This window comes from Cyprinus carpio, unplaced genomic scaffold, assembly GCF_018340385.1.
Source record: "Cyprinus carpio isolate SPL01 unplaced genomic scaffold, ASM1834038v1 S000006757, whole genome shotgun sequence".
NCBI classification, from domain to species: Eukaryota; Metazoa; Chordata; class Actinopteri; order Cypriniformes; family Cyprinidae; genus Cyprinus; species Cyprinus carpio.
Window position 1 is genome coordinate 60,821 of NW_024879354.1, and position 24,180 is coordinate 85,000.

At 40.5% G+C, this 24,180-nt stretch overlaps 2 protein-coding genes across 2 annotated transcripts in view; one reads left to right on the forward strand and one right to left on the reverse strand.

The window, feature by feature from the left end:
• Positions 1-19,071, forward strand: part of pak5 (p21 protein (Cdc42/Rac)-activated kinase 5) — a 49,573-nt gene extending 30,502 nt beyond the window's left edge. Inside the window, 7 exon segments of the mRNA XM_042755922.1 lie at positions 531-1,361; positions 7,352-7,819; positions 9,544-9,680; positions 16,266-16,392; positions 17,058-17,183; positions 17,263-17,397; positions 18,395-19,071. Coding sequence (XP_042611856.1) covers positions 531-1,361; positions 7,352-7,819; positions 9,544-9,680; positions 16,266-16,392; positions 17,058-17,183; positions 17,263-17,397; positions 18,395-18,544 — 1,974 coding nt within the window. The 3' untranslated portion in view covers positions 18,545-19,071.
• A 987-nt stretch (positions 19,072-20,058) lies between these two features.
• LOC109113710 (lysosome-associated membrane glycoprotein 5-like) overlaps positions 20,059-24,180 on the reverse strand; it is a 6,627-nt gene continuing 2,505 nt past the window's right edge. The window contains exon 6 of the mRNA XM_042755921.1: positions 20,059-21,706. Within this exon, the coding sequence (XP_042611855.1) occupies positions 21,528-21,706 (179 nt within the window). The 3' untranslated portion in view covers positions 20,059-21,527. The remainder of the gene's footprint in view (positions 21,707-24,180) is intronic.

A 24,180-nucleotide genomic window follows, 5' to 3' on the forward strand; every position in this document is an offset into this window, starting at 1 on the left:
TATTCTGCGGTGAGTCACGACGCAGCTGTGTAAAGTGCTTAAGCAGCAGTGGGATGAGATGAGCAACGCTGTGATTTTATTCAGGCTCGGCTCGTGATTGCACTACTGCCAAACGTTTTCTGATCCCACTCCCACTGCTGTTTGACTCTGGCCAAAATGATTAGAACATTAGTACTTTCACCAGCTAAAAAATGGTTAAATCAGTTATTTCTATCTTTTGCTGTAGTGTGTCAGTAGGAAATATCAGTTTACATTTCCAAACATTCATTTAGCCATTAATTGTGATAATCCAGTGATGATGCACAAAAATCTCACTGCATTATTACAATTAATGGCTAAATTAATGTTTGGAAATGTAAACTGATACTTCCTACTGACACACTACAGCAAAAGATAGAAATAACTGGCTTAAAACCATTTTTTAGCTGCTGGAAATATTAGTGTTCTAATCATTTTGGCCACCACTGTAGGCCTGGACCTTCTTGTACGTCTTTGTGCCTCTCACTGACTCTCTTGCCTTCTCTTTGCAGACCATCGTCCGCGGGAGCCGGCCACCCAAGGATGCCTCCATCAACGGCCTGCTGGAGGAGTTTGACAGCATCTCTGTCACCCGCTCCAACTCTCTGAGGAAAGAGAGTCCGCCTGGAGCCCATCAGTCCGGCGGGAGCAAACCAGCGTCTGCGTCCACGTCCAACGCCAGCGGACCGGAGGAGAACGGCTTCGGACACTATTACGGCCGCTTCTCGTGCGACCTGGACAGCAGTAAAGACTTCTCGCTAGAGGCGTACCGCGACCGAGGCGTCCACGATGGCGAGTGGGCGGTCGGACGGCACTACCGCTTCTCTCTCAGACAGAACGGCCATCCCATCCGCAGCCCCTTCTATCCTGACGCCATGCCGCAGAAGTCCTCGGACTACGCCAAGATGCCACCCGACTAAGACAAGCATTACCATGCCTACCTGGAGAGCAAGATGCGGCTGTCCACTGCCGAGATGGCCATGGGCGGCCGCAGGGACTATTACCGTGCCTCTCTGGGCGGATCCAGTCAGGACTATCGGGAGCATCCGCTGGGAACGCCGTCACGCGGCTCCATCCACAGCGGGCAGATGAACTATCCCGACGGAGACTGGGGATACGGAGCGGGACTGAGAGAGGACTACGACAAGAGGCCCAAGTCCTCGTACATCAGTCAGACGAGCCCCCAGCCGACCATCCGCCAGCGCTCGCGCTCGGGGTCAGGCCTGCAGGAGCCCAGCCTACCGTACGGCATCAGCGCATTTAAAGCTGCGCCGCAGGGGCCGTACAGCTCGTACACGTACCCCAGATTGTCCGAGAACACGTCTTCACTCCTCATGGGCAAGGTAAAGATCTAATCAGCCTCCTAATTATGATGGGTTTGGCTTTTATTGTCCTGTAGGGGCATCATGTCAAAATGTGCCAGTGCATTAGGGATGCATTCACACTATAAGTTTGTGTGATTCTCTGGCACAGTCAATGCAAGATAAATCCAGACTTGACAAAGTGAACCGCTACTGATGATGCAACATTTGCATGTGATGGTCAAATACAGTTTGCCTGCTCAGAGATCATTGCATGGCAGATTTTGGATTAAAAGGCTCCATGGAGATCCTTGGTGTTGCTCAAACATCTTGTGGCAGTAAAAATGTACAATAAAAAAGTAAGTGATAGATTAAGTGATAGTTCACCCAAAAATGAAAACTCTGTCATTAATTACTCACCCTCATGTCGTTCCAAACCCGTAAGACCTTTGTTCATCTTCAGAACATTTTTAGATTAAATCTGAGAGCTTTCTGTCCCTCCATAGACAGCAATGCAACTGAAATGTTCCCAGACATAGAAACGTACCAAGGACATCAGTAAAACAGTCCATGTGACATCAATGGTTCAACCCTAATTTTATGAAGCTACAAGAATACTTTTTGTGCACAAAGAAAACAAAAATAATCATTTTATTCATGTATAAAATCATGTATTCCTCAATTATGTAGAGTACCACGATGCATGCATTGTTTTACGTGCAGAGGTATAATGGCAGAAGACCTGATTTGGTGGAGAAGGACTGTTGAATAAAGTCATTATAATAAAGTATTCTCGTAGCTTGGTAAAATTAGGGTCGAACCACTGATGTCACATGGACAGTTTTACCAATGTCCTTACTACGTTTCTGGGCCTGTGAACATTTCAGTTGCATTGTTAGGGTTAGGGTCAGGGTCAGAAAGCTCTCGGATTTCATCAAAAATATCTTAATTTGTGTTCCCGAAGATAAACGAAGGTCTTACCAGTTTGGAAAGATATGAGGGTGAGTAATTAATGACAGAATTTTACTTTAACATCATTAAAGAGTGCTGAATTTGCATGCATGCATTTGGCAGATGATTTTACATTGCATTTCATGCACTTTCTGCATTAGAAGAGTATTAGGCCACTTCCTCAATAACTCCTCAATATATTGCAATATAAATTTACATCTGCAGAATCTCCACATCAGTAAACTCAGTGCAGTAATCTCAGTATGTTTTTTAAGATCTGATTTCATGCATTTGGCAAATCCTTTTACCTTTTATTTCATCTGCTTGTGTATTAGGCCACTGAATAACTCAGTATATTACGGCATAAATTTACACCTCCTGAATCTGAAAGTTGCATTAAAGAAGGCATGTTGTTTTGTATTTATTCCCAGTATCACCGTCATCATGAAGAATTTTTTTAAAGCATAATTTTTACCCTCAAAAAACCTTCGTCCTCTCTGAATAACATTTATTTTAAAACAGTATGAATTCGGTTCATCCAGTGCATTTTTAAAGATCTAATCTGATGCATTTGACAGGTGTTTTACATTGCATTAAAGCTCATTGTTCATACGCCTCCCGTTCCTGTACAAATGCCGCATTGTTCCCAATGGAAGCATCCAGCTGTGTTGAGTTAAAGGCTGCAGATACACTGTCCGCTCCTCACCCGCAGGCCGTGTAGGGCGTATTATCTCGCAGCACCGGCTCCGTGATGGATCTGGTGTCAGTTCTTAATCTACTCACCCGTGAAAAGAGCGCGGCGGCCGGAGACACAGAATTACTCATGAGAGCGGCGCAGGAATCAATTAACAGAAGCGTAGCATCTCCTCGATAACAGCGGCTCATCGCAGACCTTCATTTACACACGCTTGAGCTCTTGTCATTTCAATTCACAGATACTCCAGGACTACTGTAATCCGTGCACATCAGAACTGTATAAGGCCACTTCCTTGATAACTCCTCAATATTTTACAACATAGATTTACATCAGGGTTAATATACTTTACTAAAACTAAAATTAAAACTAAAATAAAAAATTTACATTTTGTTACTTGAAACAAACATAAGTAAACATTATTAAAAATAAACATTATCTGAATAAAATAAAAATTTTATTTGAAACAAACATAAGTAAACATTATCGAAAATAACCTCATCTGAAAAAAAAAAAAAAAAAAAAACCTCTATTTATGTCAGCTAGTTGCCTGGCAACATTTCTCAAAAATTCACAACACTGCACAACAAAATTACTAAAACTTTAGCAAAAATTAACATGAATACAGAAATATAAAAAAATTAGATAATACATAGTTAATAATACAAACACTGGTTAATAAAAAACTAATAATAATATCCTAATGATAGTAAAATAACTCACACTCCCATAGAATCAACAACATTCATTTAAAAAAAAATACTTATATCTTTGTATTTAGTCTAACCATTACCATCATCAGGTGAATCTCATGAAGAATCAGAAGAAACGATAAATAATTTTTTCCTTTTTATTTTATGACACATTTTCACTTCCCAAATAACATTTTATTCTAAAACAGATCCATGGTTTTATTTAAATATATTGTGGCAGCAAAAGTGCATAATAAATATTCAGTATTCAATATTAAAAATAAATATTGAAAATCAAGGAGTGGATTTGCAAGGCAGGCAGATGCTTTTACACTTTACGCATTATAAGTGCATTTGGCCGCTGAATAACTCCTTGATATATAGCAACATACATTTATATCCCCTCAGAATCTGCAAGATTCATTAAAAAAACTGAATATTGTTAATATTTTCATCCCCCAAACCTTTGTCTGGCCTCTTAAATTCAGGCCAGGGTAACACTTTATTTTGATGGTCCACTTTAGACATTCTACTAACAGTAAGTAACTTTGTAACTACATGTCAACTAGCAGTCATTAGAGTATTAGTAGAGTGTCTGCTTAATATCTGCTAACACTTTATTTTGATGGGTCCACAACATACTGACTACGAGAAACTTTGCAAGTATATGCCAAAGTATTCTACTAACCCTAAACCTCACCTAACAGTCTCCTCTGAGAGTTAGCTGACATTTAGTTGCAAAGATACTTATAGTTAACAGAATGTCTAAAGTGGACGATCAAAATGAAGTGTAACCAAATTCAGCTCATCTAGTGTGTTTTTAAAGATCTAAATTCACAGTGTTTAATGATTAATGAGAAATTTGTGTTTAAAAGTGTCATGAAAATAATGGCACGATGCACAAACTCTTGATTTGCATTCCACTACATGTGCTTTCATGTGTCTTTCTGCTGATGTTTGGGGTGAAGTATGAGCGTGTTTCTGGTGCGTTCGGGTGATGTACACAGCGGTGTTGTACTGTATGTCGACTGTATTGAGCAGTACAGGTGAGTGTGTGTTTGAGTGTGTGTGTGTGTGTGAGAGAGAGTTGGCTGTGATTCAGGCTGAACTCCCATCAGTCTCGTCTCAGCGGTGTCATAATGGAACCTCTTTCTTTCTCATTCACCTCGACTCGGTCACTTTCAGCGAGCCCAGCGTTTTGTGGGCGCTGCTGGGAATCGCGGGCCGTTAAAGGCCGACAGCTCGGGGACTTGGGAACTCGGGCACGCTCCGCTCATTGTGATGAACTGATGTTGTGGCACCTTCCTTTTCTGCAGCCCTTGCATAAAGCCGCGGCGGCGTGTTCCACCACAGAATTCAATTTCACACTCCAGTTGGGGGTTGTTGATTACGCTGCCAAATTCAGATTAATGTGCATTTAACGAACATGGATCAGCCAGCGGTGCCGGTTGGGAAAGGAGGTCTCGGGACTTTCTCCGGCCCATGAACAGCCTCGCCGGGGGATGATTGATTAAACGAGTCCACCGGCGTAATTACAGCCAGCGCTCTCATCATCAGGCGCTTAGATGACGATCCGTGTCGTGTCATCTTTTTGTGTTCGGGGCGTGGTGGGAATAATTCAATCTGCCGCCCACCGTGACCCTGCACACTAACTGTGTGAGAGTCAGATCCGTCGTGACTGCGGTCTTCCTAATGCTTTATTCCTGCCTCTCACTGTACGCATGCTGGAAACCTCTCAGCGCTGCTTTCACTCGCTTCTGTATGTGTGTATCACATACACTAACAGTACAAGTTTGAATAATTAAGTAGTAATTATTATAATAAAAATTAATAATTACATTTTTCAATATTTTTTAAGGAACTTTTGAAATATTATTAATATTTGATTGTATTATTCATATTTAAAACAGCTGTGTTTTCAGCATCATTACTCCAGTCTTCAGTGTCACATGATCTTCAGAAATCATTCTAATATGATGCTCTGCTGCTCAAGAAACATTTTTTGATTATTATCAATGTTGAAAACAGTTGTGCTGCACAATATTTTTGTGGAAACCGTGATACATTTTATTTTTTAGAATTCACAGATGAATAGAAAGTTCAAAAGAACAGAGTTTATTTGAAATATTAATCTTTTGTAACATAAATGTCTTTACTGTCACTTTTGGTCAAATTAATGAATCCTTGATTAATAAAAATGTTTTCAGAAATGTTTCTTGAGCAGCAGATCATCATATTAGAATGATTTCTGAAGATCATGTGACACTGAAGACTGGAGTAATGATGCTGAAAATACTGCTTTGTCATCACAGAATAAATTACAGTTTACAGAGATTCACACAGAAAACAGCTGTTTTAAACTGTTATTTCTGTTTGGTAAAAACAACACGGATCTTTATCTGAATGTTCACACCTCTTTGTTTTGTACATGATGACAGAATGATCATATGATTCCAGTGTCAGTGTGATGGTTTGTAGTCCTGCTGTAATGTGTGACATTGAGCCTCAGTTCGAGGGCCGTTTCCTCAGGAGACAGCAGCTCGGTGATAAACGAGCGTTTGAGGATCATCGCAGGCCTGTAATGAGGAATCATGAGCGTCTTCTGCTGCTGCTCCTGTCTGCATTATTCACTCATGTGGGCTTATTTATAAAGCATGTGTACACTCAGATTTAATCTTAGAGTGTGTGTGCTTTTGTATACATCAGTGCTCATATTTGTAAACACTGTCTTTGACGTGGAACAGTGCTATGCGTCACGTCAGGGTCTGAGCTGACGTGCACCGTCTCTTGTCGGAGTACCGCAGGTTTCTGGAAATGTAAGCTGTTCTTGCAGCTCGCTGTTCTGAATTAAAGAATTTGGATGATGACTGGTGATCTTTGACATTAATTAAGAGTCGTTTACAAGGCAGAGAGCTGAAACTATTAACACGATTATTTGCGATTCATAGATTTCACATCTGAAAGAGAGCCATACAGTTTGTGCGTTTTGTTTTTCTGTGTGTACGTTGATTTTATGAATCACATGTACGCATATTTGAGGAATGATGGTAAAACCAAATTTAGGATGGTTTCTGCATAACATTTTATAAATGAGCCCTAAGGTTGGGAATCGAAAATCAGTTCCAATTCCAGAATCGTATACTTAAGGTCAGCAATCGGATACTTGCTGTAAAATTTTAATTTCAGTTCCACCTATCAATTCATGTGTCTATCTTTTTTCTTTTTTTTTTTTAGCCGGCAAATGGGGGCTGTTAAAAATGCATTTGTCTTTGAATCATTCATTCAAGAGAATTATTCAAAAACACTGATTCATCCAGTAATGAAACAAGTAAATCTTGAGTGAGTCATTGAATTATTCTATTCATATATTCCATGAGATTTTGTTTAGTTGTATAATATTTCTTTTTCAGAATTGTGAGAGAACTACAACCTAAAGTCTTAATTTATCCATAATCAATGCGGCTCTATTTTGCACACAAACAGCTCTTAATCGACTCCAGTTTTTATGCAGCCGGCTGATTTTTGTTCATGGTATTCAGCTTCAACTAAATGTTTTGAGACAGAATAAATATGTTTGATATCTAAATGTTTGACTTTAACCACAATAGAATTGAAACAGGGAATCGGAATTGATAAAATTCAAACGATACCCAACCCTAATGAGGCCCAAGATGTTTTGTGTTTGGATGAAACAGGGCGAGTACGAGCGCGGGGCCCGAGATGGGAGTCCGCATCGGCCAGGGCCCGAGACGTATCCACGAGTTCCCTTCAAACTACCTCAGAGCCACGGTAAACCCGGTTACCCCGCCGGTCTCCAGTACCACTACCGTCCGCCGCCGCAGCCCAGCCCCTACACCCCACAGGGAGCACACTCACAGCCCTCCTCGCCCTTCATCCCGGGGCCCGGGGCCTATCCACCGCCCAGCTGGGGCTCGGCCTCCGAGCAGCCGCCCTGCAGGGTGTCCCACGAACAGTTCCGCGCGGCGCTGCAGCTGGTGGTGAACCCCGGTGACCCGCGCGAGTATCTGGACAACTTCCTGAAGATCGGAGAGGGATCCACGGCAATCGTGTGCATCGCCACCGAGAAGCACAGCGGCAAACAGGTGGCCGTGAAGAAGATGGACCTGAGGAAGCAGCAGCGGCGGGAACTTCTGTTCAACGAGGTGAGCGCGCCAATATCCTGGTGAACAAAATGGTGAAAAAAGCTCCAGGTTTGTAGAGCTGTGCGGTGTAGGCCAAAACCTTTGTGATTAAACAGTCAAACCAAAAATATATAAGACACCAGATAGAATTTTTGATCTTTTTTAACTAGCGGGTGCAGTTCATTTATGTAAGTGAGGATAGCAAAATAAAGTAAAGTGTGACATATTATACTCAATAATTCTTCATACAGTGGGACTCCCCATTTAAACATTTGTGAGCTTAAATGATTCAGAGACTTTGACCTGAGCATGTTTTGCTGAAGTGTTTTTTTTCTTTAATTGCTAATGTGATCTTTTTATAAGTGAGTGAGTGCATAAATGATACCCACTGCTCCAGGTGTGTGTTCACGGTGTGTGTGTGTGTTCACGGTGTGTGTGTGCACTTTGGATGGGTTAAATGCAGAGCACGAATTCTGAGTATGGGTCACCATACTTGGCTGTATGTCACGTCACTGTTTTTTTTTTAAGTTGGTTTTATCTAATTGTGTTCATAAATTTAACAGCTGACAGCTATTCAGCTGAATTCATTACATACCTTTCTATCAAAGTTATCTGACATTATCAAGATGAATTAGTTCTGACACAGTTAAACTCTTGTGTTCTTTTCATATTTTATTAACATTTTCTAAACTATAGTGAATAAACTGTGATCATGTGAGAAATGTTGAAGGTGTCTGAATAACTGTATATCAACATGTCTATAAAATAATAATAATTTTTAATAATTATAATTTTTTTAAGTAATTCTATCACGATTCTTTTTATTATGAAAATATTAAACAAAATATTGAAGTATTTGTAGTGTAAAATAAAAAGGTTTTAAGATGAATAATATCATGATTAGTTTATTTTTACAGGCCCACTTAAAAATACAATATTCATATTTATAGTTGTCTAAATTGTCCTGTGGCTTTTATTTTGTCAGAAAACCATGGAAAGTTTCCCTTTTGTTAATATGTGAATCTCTTTACAAATTTGGGAAGATGGCTTGTTGAGTGTTATATAATGTATAATGCTTATTATATCGGACTCAGAGAACGAGTCGAGTCACTCCGAGACACTGAAAACGCTGCATCATGAGCTGCTCGTGTGTAAATGGACACAGTGCTGTAGCTGATCACTTATAATCTGGATTACAAAATCAGATTCCAAAAATCATATACTCATAATTAGAGTACATTACATTTTATAATGCTCATAATCAGAATTAACAGTTACTTTTTGTGGATAACATAGCAAACATATTATTCACACACAATGACAGTAAATTATTCATAATTAGATTGATTCTCCCACTAATTCTCCTTTTCGCTGGTTTTATCAAAGATGTTGATATCAAAAAATGTAATACATTTTCCTTTATCTTTTTTGGTTTTTTAATGTCCAATAGGATACGTTTAATGGGAAGTTAAAACAAGTTAGATGAAAAGTAATCTAAAGAGTAATCCAAATACAGTTTTCATCATGTAATCTGTAATCAGTAATGGACCCTACAATTTGTAAGTATTCTAGAGCCGCCGCTTTACTCTCTGACAACACACCGTACATATACTCCATCGCCGACTTGCAGTGATAATAAAGGCTGCGGTTTTTATTTCAATTGATTTTCGGCCCTCATTCGTTCTGATTCAAAGACAGGTCCTTTGAGAGCGTCTAGATGATTTCCCCTGTTCATCTGCCTGCAGGTGGTCATCATGAGAGACTACCATCACGAAACGTGGGTCGACATGTACAACAGTTTATCTGGTCAGTGATGAACTCTGGTATGATGGAGTTCCTCGAGGGGCGGAGCCCTGACTGACAAAATCGTCACTCACACCAGGTACGAGCCGATCGTCCAATCCAGAATCCGAGTCTGGAACTAGCTGGTTCAGTTTCACACTGCTTCATTCATGCATTCATCTGATCTTTTGATTCAAAGTACACCAAGATCCAAGTAAATGAGAAAATTATTAAATGAGATTATAGATTAGAGATTATAGATTTAAACTGAGCTGGATGATAATCACTGAATTCAAAGATGATCAGCCTTTGCTTTGACACAATCTGTATTGTTAAAAGCGCTAGATAAATAAAGGTGATTTAACTTGATGAGATGTTTTAGTCTCAATAATAGTGAATATTGTTTAAATAGTTTTTGATTTAGTTTTGATCTGATATTAATATGATAGTAATATTACACTTCTGCAGCGGATTGAGTGCAGCGTTATCTGCTGGAGACTATAGTCCTGTGATGAATTATTATTGTGAAAGTTTGTGGTGGAGTTTGTTTTAAACGCTTCCTCTGCTCTCGAAGCGTCTGCATAATTACAGTAATTGGCGTTGTTCGTCAGTTCGGTGTGGCGCGGTGTTAGACTGTAATTGCACACTTTCAGAGACACGCGTGACCCGTTGGCATGACAGCTTCTGTTTCTGATGCACTTTATTTCTGTCCTGTTTGAGATGCTAACAGAGAAGCCCATGTCTACACAGACAGATCCCTTCTTAGGCAGCATCCTGAGTGACACATGGGTCTGAATCAAGGCTCAGATCAGCAGATGGATCATGTGATTCTCACAGCCAATTCCATCTAAGTTTAAACTAGAATTAGTTTGACTAATTCCATTATGTTTCTTGTTTAATTTCATCTTTAATGTTTGAATCCTCCTCATCACAGTGTGTCAGGTTTGACACAGACTTACATTCAAATGCTTATCCAGAGTATAGTCAGAAGCTATTACAATACAGAATTAATAGGAGAAACGAGATGTAAGAGTAACAATAATACAGACATTAATAGAAGAAAACAAAGGAAAGACAGCGAGGAGGTCAAACAGGGTTCACATTCTAGATGTTTTGACCACATTCCTTTTAAAAAATGAGATTGTAACTAAACACAAACTCAGACATTAAATGAGATTTACAGATTGTGACTTAACATCTGAACCAGTGTTATTTTACTATTGTTTATATACTGCTGTGGTTTTTATTTTATTCTTTGATTTGTATTTTATTTTTTTTTTTTTATTTTTTTTTTTTTTAAATTTTATTTTTAATTTATTTCTAGTTAGTAATTTTAGTACTTCAACTTAATTTAAACAAAAATTTGAAATGTTGCCTTGGCAAGTAACTGAAGCAAATTTTAAGGGTAAGTCTGCTTCAGTCTGAAAATGAATCTGTTAGAGTTGGTTGAAGTCGACTGGAGTCAGATGTAGTCGGGTGGAGTCAGATGGAGTTAGGTGAAGTCGGTTGGAGTCAGATGGAGTCGGTTGGAGTCAGATGGAGTCGGGTGAAGTCAGATGGAGTCGGTTGGAGTCAGATGGAGTCGGATGAAGTCAGATGGAGTCGGTTGGAGTCAGATGTAGTCGGTTAGAGTCAGATGGAGTTAGGTGGAGTCGGTTGGAGTCAGGTGGAGTCAGTGGAAGTCAGTTGGAGTCGGGTGGAGTCAGATGGAGTCGATTGGAGTCGGGTGGAGTCAGATGTAGTCAGGTGGAGTCAGTTGGAGTCGGGTAGAGTCAGAGGGAGTTAGGTGAAGTCGGTTGGAGTCAGGTTGAGTGGTGGGAGTCAGATGGAGTCGGGTAGAGTCAGATGGAGTTAGGTGGAGTCAGTTGGAGTCGGTTGGAGTCAGATGTAGTCAGATGGAAGTCAGTTGGGAGTCGTGTTTGGAGTCAGGTGGGTCAGGTGGAGTCAGTTGGAGTCGGGTAGAGTCAGAGGGAGTTAGGTGAAGTCGGTTGGAGTCAGGTTGAGTCGGTGGGAGTCAGATGGAGTCGGGTAGAGTCAGATGGAGTTAGGTGGAGTCAGTTGGAGTCGGTTGGAGTCAGATGTAGTCAGATGGAGTCGGTTGGGGTGGGTTGGGTTCAGATGGAGTCGGGTGAAGTCAGATGGAGTCGGTTGGAGTCAGATGGAGTCGGGTGAAGTCAGATGGAGTCGGGTAGAGTCAGATGGAGTCGGTTGGAGTCAGATGGAGTCGGATGAAGTCAGATGTAGTCAGGTGGAGTCAGATGTAGTCAGGTGGAGTCAGATGGAGTCGGTTAGAGTCAGATGGAGTTAGGTGGAGTCGGTTGGAGTCAGGTGGAGTCGGTGGGAGTCAGTTGGAGTCGGGTGGAGTCAGATGGAGTCGATTGGAGTCGGTTGGAGTCAGATGTAGTCAGGTGGAGTCAGTTGGAGTCGGGTAGAGTCAGAGGGAGTTAGGTGAAGTCGGTTGGAGTCAGGTGGAGTCGGTGGGAGTCAGATGGAGTCGGGTAGAGTCAGATGGAGTTAGGTGGAGTCAGTTGGAGTCGGTTGGAGTCAGATGTAGTCAGATGGAGTCAGTTGGAGTCGGTTGGAGTCAGATGGAGTCGGGTGAAGTCAGATGGAGTCGGTTGGAGTCAGATGGAGTCGGGTGAAGTCAGATGGACTCGGGTAGAGTCAGATGGAGTTGGTTGGAGCCAGATGGATTCAGTTGGAGTCGGGTGGAGTCAGATGGAATCGACTGGAGTCAGATGTAGTCAGGTGGAGTCAGATGGAGTTAGGTGAAGTCAGGTGGAGTCAGGTGGAGTCGGTCGGAGTCAGTTGGAGTCGGGTGGAGTCAGATGGAGTCGATTGGAGTCGGGTGGAGTCAGATGTAGTCAGGTGGAGTCAGTTGGAGTCGGGTAGAGTCAGATGGAGTTAGGTGAAGTCGATTGGAGTCAGGTGGAGTTAGGTGAAGTCAGCTGGAGTCGGTGGGAATCAGTTGGGGTCAGTTGGAGTCGGGTGTGTTAGATGGAGTCAGGTAGAGTCAGATGGAGTCAGGTGTGTTAGATGGAGTCGGGTAGAGTTAGATGGAGAGTCAGTTGGAGCCAGGTGTGTTAGATGGAGTCAGGTTGGAGTCAGATGTAGTCAGGTGGAGTCAGATGGAGTTCGGTGAATTCGGTTGGAGTCAGGTGGAGTCGGTCGGAGTCAGTTGGAGTCGGGTGGAGTCAGATGGAGTCGATTGGAGTCGGGTGGAGTCAGATGGAGTTAGGTGAAGTCGATTGGAGTCAGGTGGAGTCGGTGGGAGTCAGTTGGAGTCGGGTGGAGTCAGATGGAGTCGATTGGAGTCTGATGGAGTCAGATGTAGTCAGGTGGAGTCGGTTGGAGTCGGGTAGAGTCAGATGGAGTTAGGTGAAGTCGGTTGGAGTCAGGTGGAGTTGGTGGGGGTGTGTTGGAGTCAGTTGGAGTCATTTGGAGTCAGGTAGAGTCAGATGGGAGTCAGGTAGAGTCAGATGGATTCAGTTAGAGTCAGATGGATTCAGGTAGAGTCAGATGGAGTCAGATGGAGTCAGGTAGAGTCAGATGGAGTCAGGTAGAGTCAGATGGATTCAGTTAGAGTCAGATGGATTCAGGTAGAGTCAGATGGAGTCAGATGGAGTCAGGTAGAGTCAGATGGATTCAGTTAGAGTCAGATGGATTCAGGTAGAGTCAGATGGAGTCGGATGGAGTCAGGTAGAGTCAGATGGAGTCAGGTAGAGTCGGATGGAGTCAGGTAGAGTCAGATGGAGTCAGATGGAGTCAGGTAGAGTTGGATGGAGTCAGGTGGAGATGGTCTGAGTGCACAGCATCAGTGTTCTTCAGTGCTGTTGTTTGTTTCTCTTGTGGTGTGGTCTGTTGTTGGTGTCGCTGTCTTCCTGCCAGAGCTAACGCTGATCCATGCCAGAGTGTGTTCCTGCTTGTGGCTGTTCAAAGAGCGCCGTGTTTTCAATTAACAGCAGATTGTAATGAGGCTCCTGATAGATTAGCGGCACACAGAGCTGTTTGTATTAATGCAGAATCTGGAGGTGTTTGAGGATGATCAGTGTGTGCTTGGGAGTCTGACACGACTTGTGAATATAAACTGATAGCTGAGAGTGAGAGCTGTGATTGGATGAGTGTTTAAACACGCTTATATTCAGATTCAGCCACACTGATGAACTACAACACATTTGTTATAGTATTTATTCATCTTTCTTAAAAATATTTAACAAAAATAAAACTATGTTAATCGTTAGTTCAGGTCAACTGAGGTCCATTAAATAATGTTAACATATACAACTTTAGATTTGAATCATGTGTTAGTAAATTTTGAAATGAACTAATATTAAAAATGCTTTAGAAGTATTTTTTATTGTTAGGTCATGTTAATGTAAACTTTAATGTAAAGTCTTACTATTTCTTATTTTCATCTGTTTTTTTTTTTTACCTATTATTTATTTATGTTTGATGAAAGTCTGTTTGAGCAGGTTTGCATGTGGCTGCAGTATTCTGTACGTCACTGTATGTAAAGAATGAAGTGGTGAATGTGGTTTTGGAGACAGAAGTGTCCTTCATGGATCTCCTTGTGAGGCATCGTTCATCAGAGTAATTGCAAATACGTCCCGTTTGTGCATTACGCTGCATTAGTGTTGAGGAGGAGCGGGAGGCACAAACACATGGCAGCGTGTTCCCCTCCAGTGAAGCTGCAGCCGCAGGCGAGACAGATGAGAGCGCGGCGGACAGCTGGGCCTCACACACACACCCACACACCCACTATAACACACACACACTCACATGCTCACGCTCCACTGATGGAGTCACGACTCTCCACGAGCCTTTCTGCTCCTGCCTTTGTTCTGCTGCGTGTTAGAGACGCGCTGCTAATGACACGCTAGCTCTTCTGTGTGTGTGTGTGTGTGTGTGACCAAATGTCTCCACAAGGATAGTAAAACCTGAAATTTTGGACTGTGGTCCCCACGAGAAAAATTTTAATTAAAATATTAAATTATGTTTATCTGAAAGTGTAAAAATGCAAACAGGTTTTCTGTAAGGAGTAGGTTTAGGGTTAGGGGATAGAAAATATCATTTGGTCAGTATAAAACGTGCGTGTGTGTGTGTGTTATAGTGAGTGAGTGAGTGTGTGTGTGTGTTTTATAGTGATTTTGTGGTTGTTTTTTTTTTTTTTGTGTGTGTGTGTTATAGTGAGTGAGTGTGTGTGTGTGTGTGTGTGTGTGTGTGTGTGTGTGTTATAGTGAGTGAGTGAGTGTGTGTGTGTGTTTTATAGTGAGTGTGTGTGTGTGTGTGTGTGTGTGGTGTGTGTTATAGTGAGTGAGTGTGTGTGTGTGTGTGTTTTATAGTGTGTTGTGTGTGTGTGTGGTGTGTATGTTGATAGTGAGTGTGTGTGTGTGTGTTTTGTGTGTGTGTGTTTTTTTGTGTGTTTTTTGTGGTTGGTTGTTTTTTTTTTTTATAGTGAGTGAGTGTGTGTGTGTGTGTGTGTGTAATAGTGAGTGTGGTGTGTGTTTATGTGAGTGGAGTGTGTGTGTGTGTGTGTGGTGTGTGTGTGTGTGTTTTATAGTGAGTGAGTGTGTGGTGTGTGTGTGGTGTGTGTGTGTGTTATAGGGAGTGAGTGAGTGGTGTGTGTGTGTGTGTGTGTGTTTTATAGTGGTGTGTTTGTGTGTGTGTGTGTGTTTTTGTTTTGTGTGTGTGTGTGTGTGTGTGTTATAGTGAGTGAGTGTGTGTGTGTGTGTGTGTGTGTGTGTGTGTGTGTGTGTGTGTGTGTGTGTGTTATAGTGAGTGAGTGTGTGTGTGTGTGTGTGTGTGTGTGTGTGTTTTATAGTGAGTGAGTGAGTGTGTGTGTGTGTGGTGTGTGTGTGTGTGTGTGTTGTGTGTGTGGTGTGTGTAGTTTTATAGTGAGTGTGTGTGTGTGTGTGTGTGTGTGTGTGTTTTATAGTGAGTGTGTGTGTGTGTGTGTGTGTGTGTGTTTTATAGTGAGTGAGTGAGTGTGTGTGTGTGTGTGTGTTTTATAGTGAGTGAGTGTGTGTGTGTGTGTGTGTGTGTGTGTTTTATAGTGAGTGAGTGTGTGTGTGTTTTATAGTGAGTGAGTGTGTGTGTGTGTGTGTGTGTGTGTGTGTTTTATAGTGAGTGAGTGAGTGTGTGTGTGTGTGTGTGTGTGTGTGTGTGTGTGTGTGTGTGTTTGTGTGTGTGTGTGTGTGTGTGTGTTTTATAGTGAGTGAGTGTGTGTGTGTGTGTGTTATAGTGAGTGAGTGTGTGTGTGTGTGTGTGTGTTTTATAGTGAGTGAGTGTGTGTGTGTGTGTGTGTTTTATAGTGAGTGTGTGTAAGTGTGTGTGTGTCAGTGCTGCTGCTGAAGCTGGATCTGAAATGACATTTTTTTTTCCATTATCGACACACTATTTTCATATTTAATACTGTACAGGTGCTTTGACACGATCTGTATTGTTAAAAGCATTAGATAAATAAAGGTGACTTGACTTCACACTGATTTATATTCACACAGTGAGAGTTTCACACAGAACTCAATCATCAGAGCTGCTAGATGAGACCACCCCGAACACCCTAGCAACTGCTTAGCAACACCTGAACAACCCCCAGCAACTCCCTAGCAACTGTGTTTGTCTCAGGAGCTCGTGAGAAGCAGGTCTCCTCTGATTGGCTCATGTTGTTGTTGTGTTTTGTTGACAGGATGAATGAGGAGCAGATCGCCACCGTCTGTCTGTCGGTGCTGAAGGCGCTGTCATACCTGCACACGCAGGGCGTCATACACCGAGACATCAAGAGCGACTCCATCCTGCTCACCAGCGACGGACGGGTATATATGTATATATATAAAATCATACAAATAACTTAAATGTAAATATACATAATCTAATTAAATACAAATAATCTAAACGTAGCATTATATCCAAAAGATCAGTTCCTAGATCAGTTTGAACCTGAGGAACTTTAAAGCATAACGTAGTTTATAGCATACTTTTGAATTAGAAAAGCTGAGAGACAAATAAGATGTAGCTAGACCACGAATAAAATTATAAATGAAGCAATACCAATTAAAACTTCTTCAGGTATACAACGATGGTAACTCATATGAAGTGCAGTGATCTGTTTGATAACTTCAGCCAGCACTATGAAAAACAGGATCAAGTTTTTTTTATAAATAAATAAAAATATTTTATTAGATATAATTCTGTTGTGTAATCATTGTAACTGAATATTCAGCACACGACGTGTTGTGGGGTTTATGGTATCATCATCTTTCACATGTAACTGTGTAGTTACACACACGTGTGTTTATTCTGGTTTATTGTGAGGGCAGAAAAGCGATCAGGGTAATTAGCAACTTCACTAGTTCAAAGTAATTAAATCGTGTCTCCCACCTTGTAATTAGCTGGGAGAACATGACAAATGAAGAGGCGATTAGCGGCTAATCAGCTTTGCGTTGTGCTGTACGTGACGCTCTGGTGTTTCTGTCCTCAGATCAAGCTCTCGGATTTCGGCTTCTGCGCTCAAGTGTCTAAAGAGGTTCCCAAGAGGAAGTCTCTGGTGGGAACGCCGTACTGGATGGCGCCGGAGGTCATCTCCAGACTGCCCTACGGCACTGAGGTACGGTTAGCGACGGTGACCCGTGTGCTGCATGATGGGTAACTCGTCACCCGCTGGATGTGCTGTGGTGTGTCCGCAGGTGGACATCTGGTCTCTGGGCATCATGGTGATGGAGATGGTGGACGGAGAGCCGCCGTACTTCAACGAGCCTCCGCTGCAGGCCATGAGACGGATACGAGACAACCTGCCTCCGCGACTCAAGGACTCTCACAAGGTGAGCCGCTGCGTCTCTATTGGCCGGAGCCACGGTCACATGATCACTGACACGTGTGTTTACGTGCAGCTCTGGTTTACATTTTCGAGTCTGTTTTAAACCATGAAGGCGAGCCAGTGGATATCACACACAAGCAATGTGCAAACTTTGTGCAAGAGTCAGTTCACTGTGCAGAAAGTGAAAGTAAAAACGGAATGACGGAGCTTTCGGCATCTGACGCCGCATATTCTCTCTCAGAGAGACGAGACCGATCTACTTCAACATGCTGATAACGGTATATAGCTAACTGTTTTTATTTTTTACCTTAACATTTCTAATATTACACAGTGACAAAAAAATGAGAAGAAACATATTCTGGTTGTTTTTGAAAGTTGGTGCTTGAAATAAAAGCTTTTTATTTTATTGATTTTAATTGATGACTGCAGTGTTATTTTCTTTTATTGTAGGCCTATAATTCATTGTATAACAGACCTGTTTTAAAATACCCTTTTTAAAAACATTTTAATGAGTGAATACATTTAGGAGTCAATAGCTTAATCTTTTGTAATTCTGGCAGCACATAAGTTATTTTGTAATTATTGCAGGGCAAATTAATTTTAATTTAATAATAAAAGTAACTTCATAATAGTAATATTAATAATAGGCCTAATAAAAATAAGAATGTAACAGGTCTACATAAATTGGAAATGCCAAATATCTTAATATTGCCAACAATTGATGTTTTTGACCATATCTCTGGCTATCGTCGACACAAGATCTTCGTCTTTAGACGCACCCAGCGAGAGGAGGTTATCACGGGGCAGTTTCGTTTGGGCTTTCTAGTTGAGCGCAGTGGCACTGAGAACGTTATATTTCACAAACTTTAAGCTCTTTTATTTTCTAAATGTAATAGGACTAGTCCAATGAATCGAATCGTTTGGTTTGTAATGCGTACCGTATCGTTACACCCCTATCTGTTTATATGTGTTGAGTCGCTGAAGCGGTGTGTTTGGTGCAGGTGTCGTCGGTTCTGCGGGCGTTCCTGGACCTGATGCTGGTGCGAGAGCCGTCACAGCGGGCCTCGGCTCCGGAGCTGCTGCAGAACTCCTTCCTGAAGCTGTCGGGCCCCCCGTCCTGCATCGTTCCTCTGATGCGGCACTACCGCTGACCGCTCCGAGCCAGAACCAGACCGACGGCTCGCTCTCTCGTCTTCTCACGCTAACTATTTTAGAGCAATTGTAAGTTTTACTTGTACAGTTTTGATAAACGGCAGTATTTTTGTTGTGATGTCACCATGATGAAATGGGCAGTATTACCTAGAACCTGAGCGTTTCTGCGAAATAACAGTAACAATAAAATTTCCTACTGTTTATATTTCGTTTTTTTTGAAGATGGTTGTTGCAGACAGATGAATCCGAATATATTTATTTATTCTACGTTTGTAGGTCGCACCAGAGTTTTCTACACTGGTTTCGTTCTGGTTTTCAGTAGTGTGGCCTTTTCAGGCTCATTCTCTAGCAATATTCGGCACAATCCTGGTGTGTTTCATTGTGGCGTCTCACCCGTGTCTCCTGGCTCACTGTGATCTGGAAATGTGTGTTTCTGTAGGACTCTTCAGATCCGCTGTCGCGTGGCTTTTGTACGGTGATCCTGCATGTGTGTCACTAAGAGCTGCTTTCAATAAAAAACACAAACGCACGTGTCCTGCTGTGACTCATTCACACGCTCTACAAACATGTTTTTCTGGAAGGATTTCTGTGAAATCATTTGGTTCTCAAATATTTTTTAAAGAATATAGTTCAGTACTTACACATTCAGTGCTTACGAATATTAATAATAAAACTGAGCAGCTCTTTTAACATTACAGGAGAGAGATGTTCATTTAATGACATTAAAGTCATATGCAAATGTAAAACCCTTTGATTAATGTGACATGAAGGAAAAGAAACAAACACTTTTTAGGGTTCAGGACAGTTTTAAATTTAGGGGTATATGTTCAAACATACAAATAATAAACATTAACAATGTTTTTTTTTTTTTACATGTGGCCAGCTATTATAGCTTATTATGGCTAACCAAAACTAAAACTAACTCTATTAAACAATTTCTGTTACTTAAACTTCTCTGAAACTGAACAATTTATGAAAGCTACATGAAAATATATGGAAACGCAGAACAAAATTACAAAAACTTTATAATGAAAACAAAAAATGAAAAAAGACAACTAATTATAACTGAAATATAATTCAAAATAAATTATAAGTGTAACAATCTAATTTCTGTGATACTGTTACAGTTTTCTTTTCAGACCCCAAAAGGCTTCTAAAAACACACTGACCTCCAAAGAACTCTTTTATCTGAAGCCCGTCTTTTGTTCTCAGGTCTGTCACTCCTCGAAGAATGAGCCATTAATGTCTATTCTTTTATAATTATTCTTTTGTTTACGTGAAACAAACCAATAAATGAAACATGTTTTACTCCGATTTGAATTCTTCAGGAATAAAAGATTAAGAACATTTTCAAGCATTCTATTAATAACATTATTCCTAACGTTGTAAGAAAATACCAAAGCAAAATTTTGTTGATCAGCTTCACTGAATCAAATTTGTCATTAAATTCAAAGTTTACAGTAAATATGCTTCTGTACAGTTTTGGAAGCATGACATAATACCAAAGAAACAGTTCGACAAAAAACGAAAGTTTATTAACGCACCACATTTGAATATGAACATGCTGGAATGAGATCTGAGCCACAGCGTGAGAATCGTGTGCAGAAACTGATAAATACGCCACACGTACAGCAGAACATGAGACTGAGCAGAACTCTGAGAGCGAGTGGTCAGATAAATCCTGAAGAACAGGTGATGAACGAGCAGTTATGATCCCAGCAGAAGCAGTGTTTTTAACCGAGCGCCGGTGACGAGGATCAATAAACCCCTGAGCGCCAGAGACTCCAGACATCGATCGCTGAGGAGCGCAGCTCATTTGTGGAAATCTTTAATGCCAGGGATGTTACTGCTCTCCGGCCGCTTCTTATTGATTTTCCATTCAGCGCCGTGTCGTGTTTGATTCTGATGGATCTAAACCTTCACTTTCCCTTTTTCAGCTGGAAAACAAAACCCTCAAACCTCAAAGATCTTCTAAAACTCCTCACATCCATGAGAGAGTAAATGAAGAAACACACACACACACACACACACTTCAGTACATGGACATTTAGTAAATCATCAAATATTCAATAATCACAAAATAAGCAATAATCATGAAATAATCATCAATAAATATTTGTACTTTATTCGTATCCTTCAAGCAATTTAAATCTCTCTGTATCTGACAGTGATAGACAACCGTGTGGTAAAGGACACGCGTGATGAGTGCAGCGGTTACAGAACACATCCAGACAAGACTTCTGTATGAAAGCCTGTCTCCACCACAAAAATTACTAAATAAAGGTAATATCAACTTTTTAACTCGCAATTTGGACAATGTTTCTTGATGTTATGAGATATAAACAGAATTGCACAATATAAATTCAGCATTCTGAGAAAAAAAGTCAGAACTGCAAGATATTAACTCTGAATTCTGATCTTTTCTCTCACAATTCGGACTTTTTGTCCTCAGAGTTTAATTTTAGTTACATCTCACAATTTCAGAATTTTTTTCTCAGAATTTAAAGTTCACATCTAGCAATTCTACATTTTTTACTTTTTGAATTCTAAGTTTACATCTCGCAATTATGACAGTTTTCCCCTTAGAATTAAGCTTACATCTCGCAATTCATTTTTTTTTTTTTTTTTTTTACAATTTCTAAATTTACATTTTGCAATTTTGACTTTTTTCTCTGAATTCTAAGTTTACATCTAACAATTCTGTTTTCCAACTATGAAATAAAAGACATAAAAGGTAATTACCACTAGCTGTTAATCTCACAATTCTGGCTTTTTTCCTTTTTTTGAGTTTCTCACAATTCTGAGTGTTTACCTTTTGAAGAAAGACACAATTACCTTTTTAAATAGTTTTCCCTTCTGTGGTGGAAACGGACTTCCATACATTTGACACAGAAGGCAGAAAGAAAAGAGGAGTTCTAGTGAGGTGCTTTGAGAGGCCTGGCCCTTCACAGACGGGACACACGGCGAGAGCACAGGGGGTCTTCACATGTTCTTGTAGAGCGAGCGGTCTCGAGGAAGCTGCGGCTGCTGCGCGGCGCTCAGTTTGAGGTGGAAGTGATAGACGGAGATGGTGATGACGATGATGAGTCCCAGGATGAGACCCAACACCAGCGGCAGCATCTGCTCCAGCTGCTCCCGCTCGTCCGTGATGCACTTATACGCTGCAGGAGCAGAGAAGCGCCGGTCAGTCACACAATCCAAACCAACACAGCCTAAAACTACATGTACACAGATATTTTCTTCTGTTGTTTTACACCACACAGCCACCGAGCGTGTCAAGAGAGCGAATCACTGACGTCAACACTGAGATTAAAAACACAAGGTGTCACAGATACAAGCACTTCCTGTCCTCAACTTCCTCTCAGGTAACATCTTCATCGTAATATGATGCATCTGTGACCCTGAAACACAAACCCAGTCATGAGGGCCAATTTTGTGAAATTGAGATTTCTACATCATCTGAAGCTGAATAAATAATCTCTCCATTGATGTGTGGTTTGTTAGGAGGACAATATTTGTCTGAGATACAACTATTTGAAAATCTGGAATCTGAGGGAGCAAAAAAATCTAAATATTGAGAAAATCATCTTTAAAGTTGTTCAAATGAAGTTCTTAGCAATGCATATTACTAATCAAAAATTAAGTTTTGATATATTTATGGTAGGACATTTACTACATTTACTACAATGTATTGTTGTCTATTGCTACAAATATACCTGTGCTACTGATGACTGCTTCTGTGCTGCAGGGACACAGATATGTTTTTTATTCTTGGCATTCATCCAGATAACTGGAATATTAAAAAGGATAATCAAGTATTGATAGATGTGTATTTTACATGCTAAAAGGCTCATTGCCATTTATTGGAAAAAGGCCTGTCATAACTCGTTGGTTAAGAGACATATCTTCATGCATTGCAGTGGAAAAGATAACCTATATTTTTAAGGGTAAAGAAGCTAATTTTAAGAAAATCTGGAGGTTTTTTTTTATTATTATTTATTGAATGTAGGGATATTAACAATATAATAGAGGAGGATCAAAATTCTTGATTGGGTATTAAAGCAGTCATCAGTAGCACAGGTATATTTGTAGCAATAGACAACAATACATTGTATGAGTCACAATTATACATTTCTCTTTTATGACAAAAATCATTAGGATATTAAGATAAAATCATGTTCCATGAAGATATTTAGTAAATCTCCTACTGTAAATATATCAAAACTTAATTTTTGATTAGTAATATGCATTGCTAAGAACTTCATTTGAACAACTTTAAAGATGATTTTCTCAATATTTAGATTTTTTTTTGCTCCCTCAGATTCCAGATTTTCAAATAGTTGTATCTCAGATGAATATTGTCCTCCTAACAAACCACACATCAATGGAGAGATTATTTATTCAGCTTTCAGATGATGGATTTTCATATATTTGTGTATATTGTGACTCATGACTGGTTTTGTGCTCCAGGGTCATATTTGATATTTTTCAGTCTCTACCAGATCCAATAGAGCTTTGCTGTTTTGACATGAATCTTAATGTTTGAAAGGCTGCATGGGGTGAATCTGACCCCAAACACAGAAGTTGAATGTGGTTTTTCACCCAACAGCAGTGCGTTAAACACACCGGTGCAGACTGAAGCATTGGTTTTTCTCACTCAGCAGTGTGAGAGACGCCCCGCGGGAAACACTTTTGTTCCTGCGCTGAAGAAACGGCCCATAAATCACCGGGACTATAAAAGGAAGAGTAACACTCACTGCGGTAAACAGCCATTTCACCCTCAGTGTGAGAGAAAACGACACGCTCCAACACACACTCAGCCCGCGGGTCACTGACGGGTCAGCGCTACTAACACCGCATACGACACTGCGGCTCATTCAAACACACCACCAAACATCCGCGGAGGATGATGATCACGAGGAAGGTGAATGTCATTAACCCTCGTGTGTCTTAGCCAAAATGATCAAAAACTAAAAATTAGAAAGACAAAAATGTTTGTGTTTATGCAAACAATGTGTATTTTATTGGCTTTTTAAGATTTCACCTTTATTTCCTCTCACAAATCTTTTTTACAGTAAGTACACAAATAGTGAAGACTTTAGAGACAGAAATGTCCTCATTAAAACAGCAGTATTTCATCCCAGTGCATTTAAACAAACTCATGCATTCTTTAATCGGCTTTCATTCTGTTCACGAGGCTACAAAGCTGTAGCTATGTTTATAAAAATGTACAATATTTTACTATTTTGGCACCGTTTTCTGAGGTTTGCTCTCTGGAGCAAATACTCGCTTTGTTCCTGTTTTCTGCTTCTGCTGGAATTGAACATTGTAATTATAATTGTGTGTGTGTGTGTGTGTGTGTGTGTGTGTGTGCATTGATGTGTGTGTGTGTTTGTGTGTGTGTGTTTGTGCTGAGAATTTTTAGTTTTTCTTTTTAAATCTGGAACTGCACAAAAATAAAAATGCATCAAAATGAATGTTGTTTCTAATCATAGACATTAATAAACTCAAAACATGCTTAGCATTTAGAATCTTTGTGTTTTCATAAATTCATTAATGAATTTTTGGTAGTTATAGTCATGACTGATGTTGGTAAAATATATGTGTTAGTGAATGTAGTACAAAATATCATAGA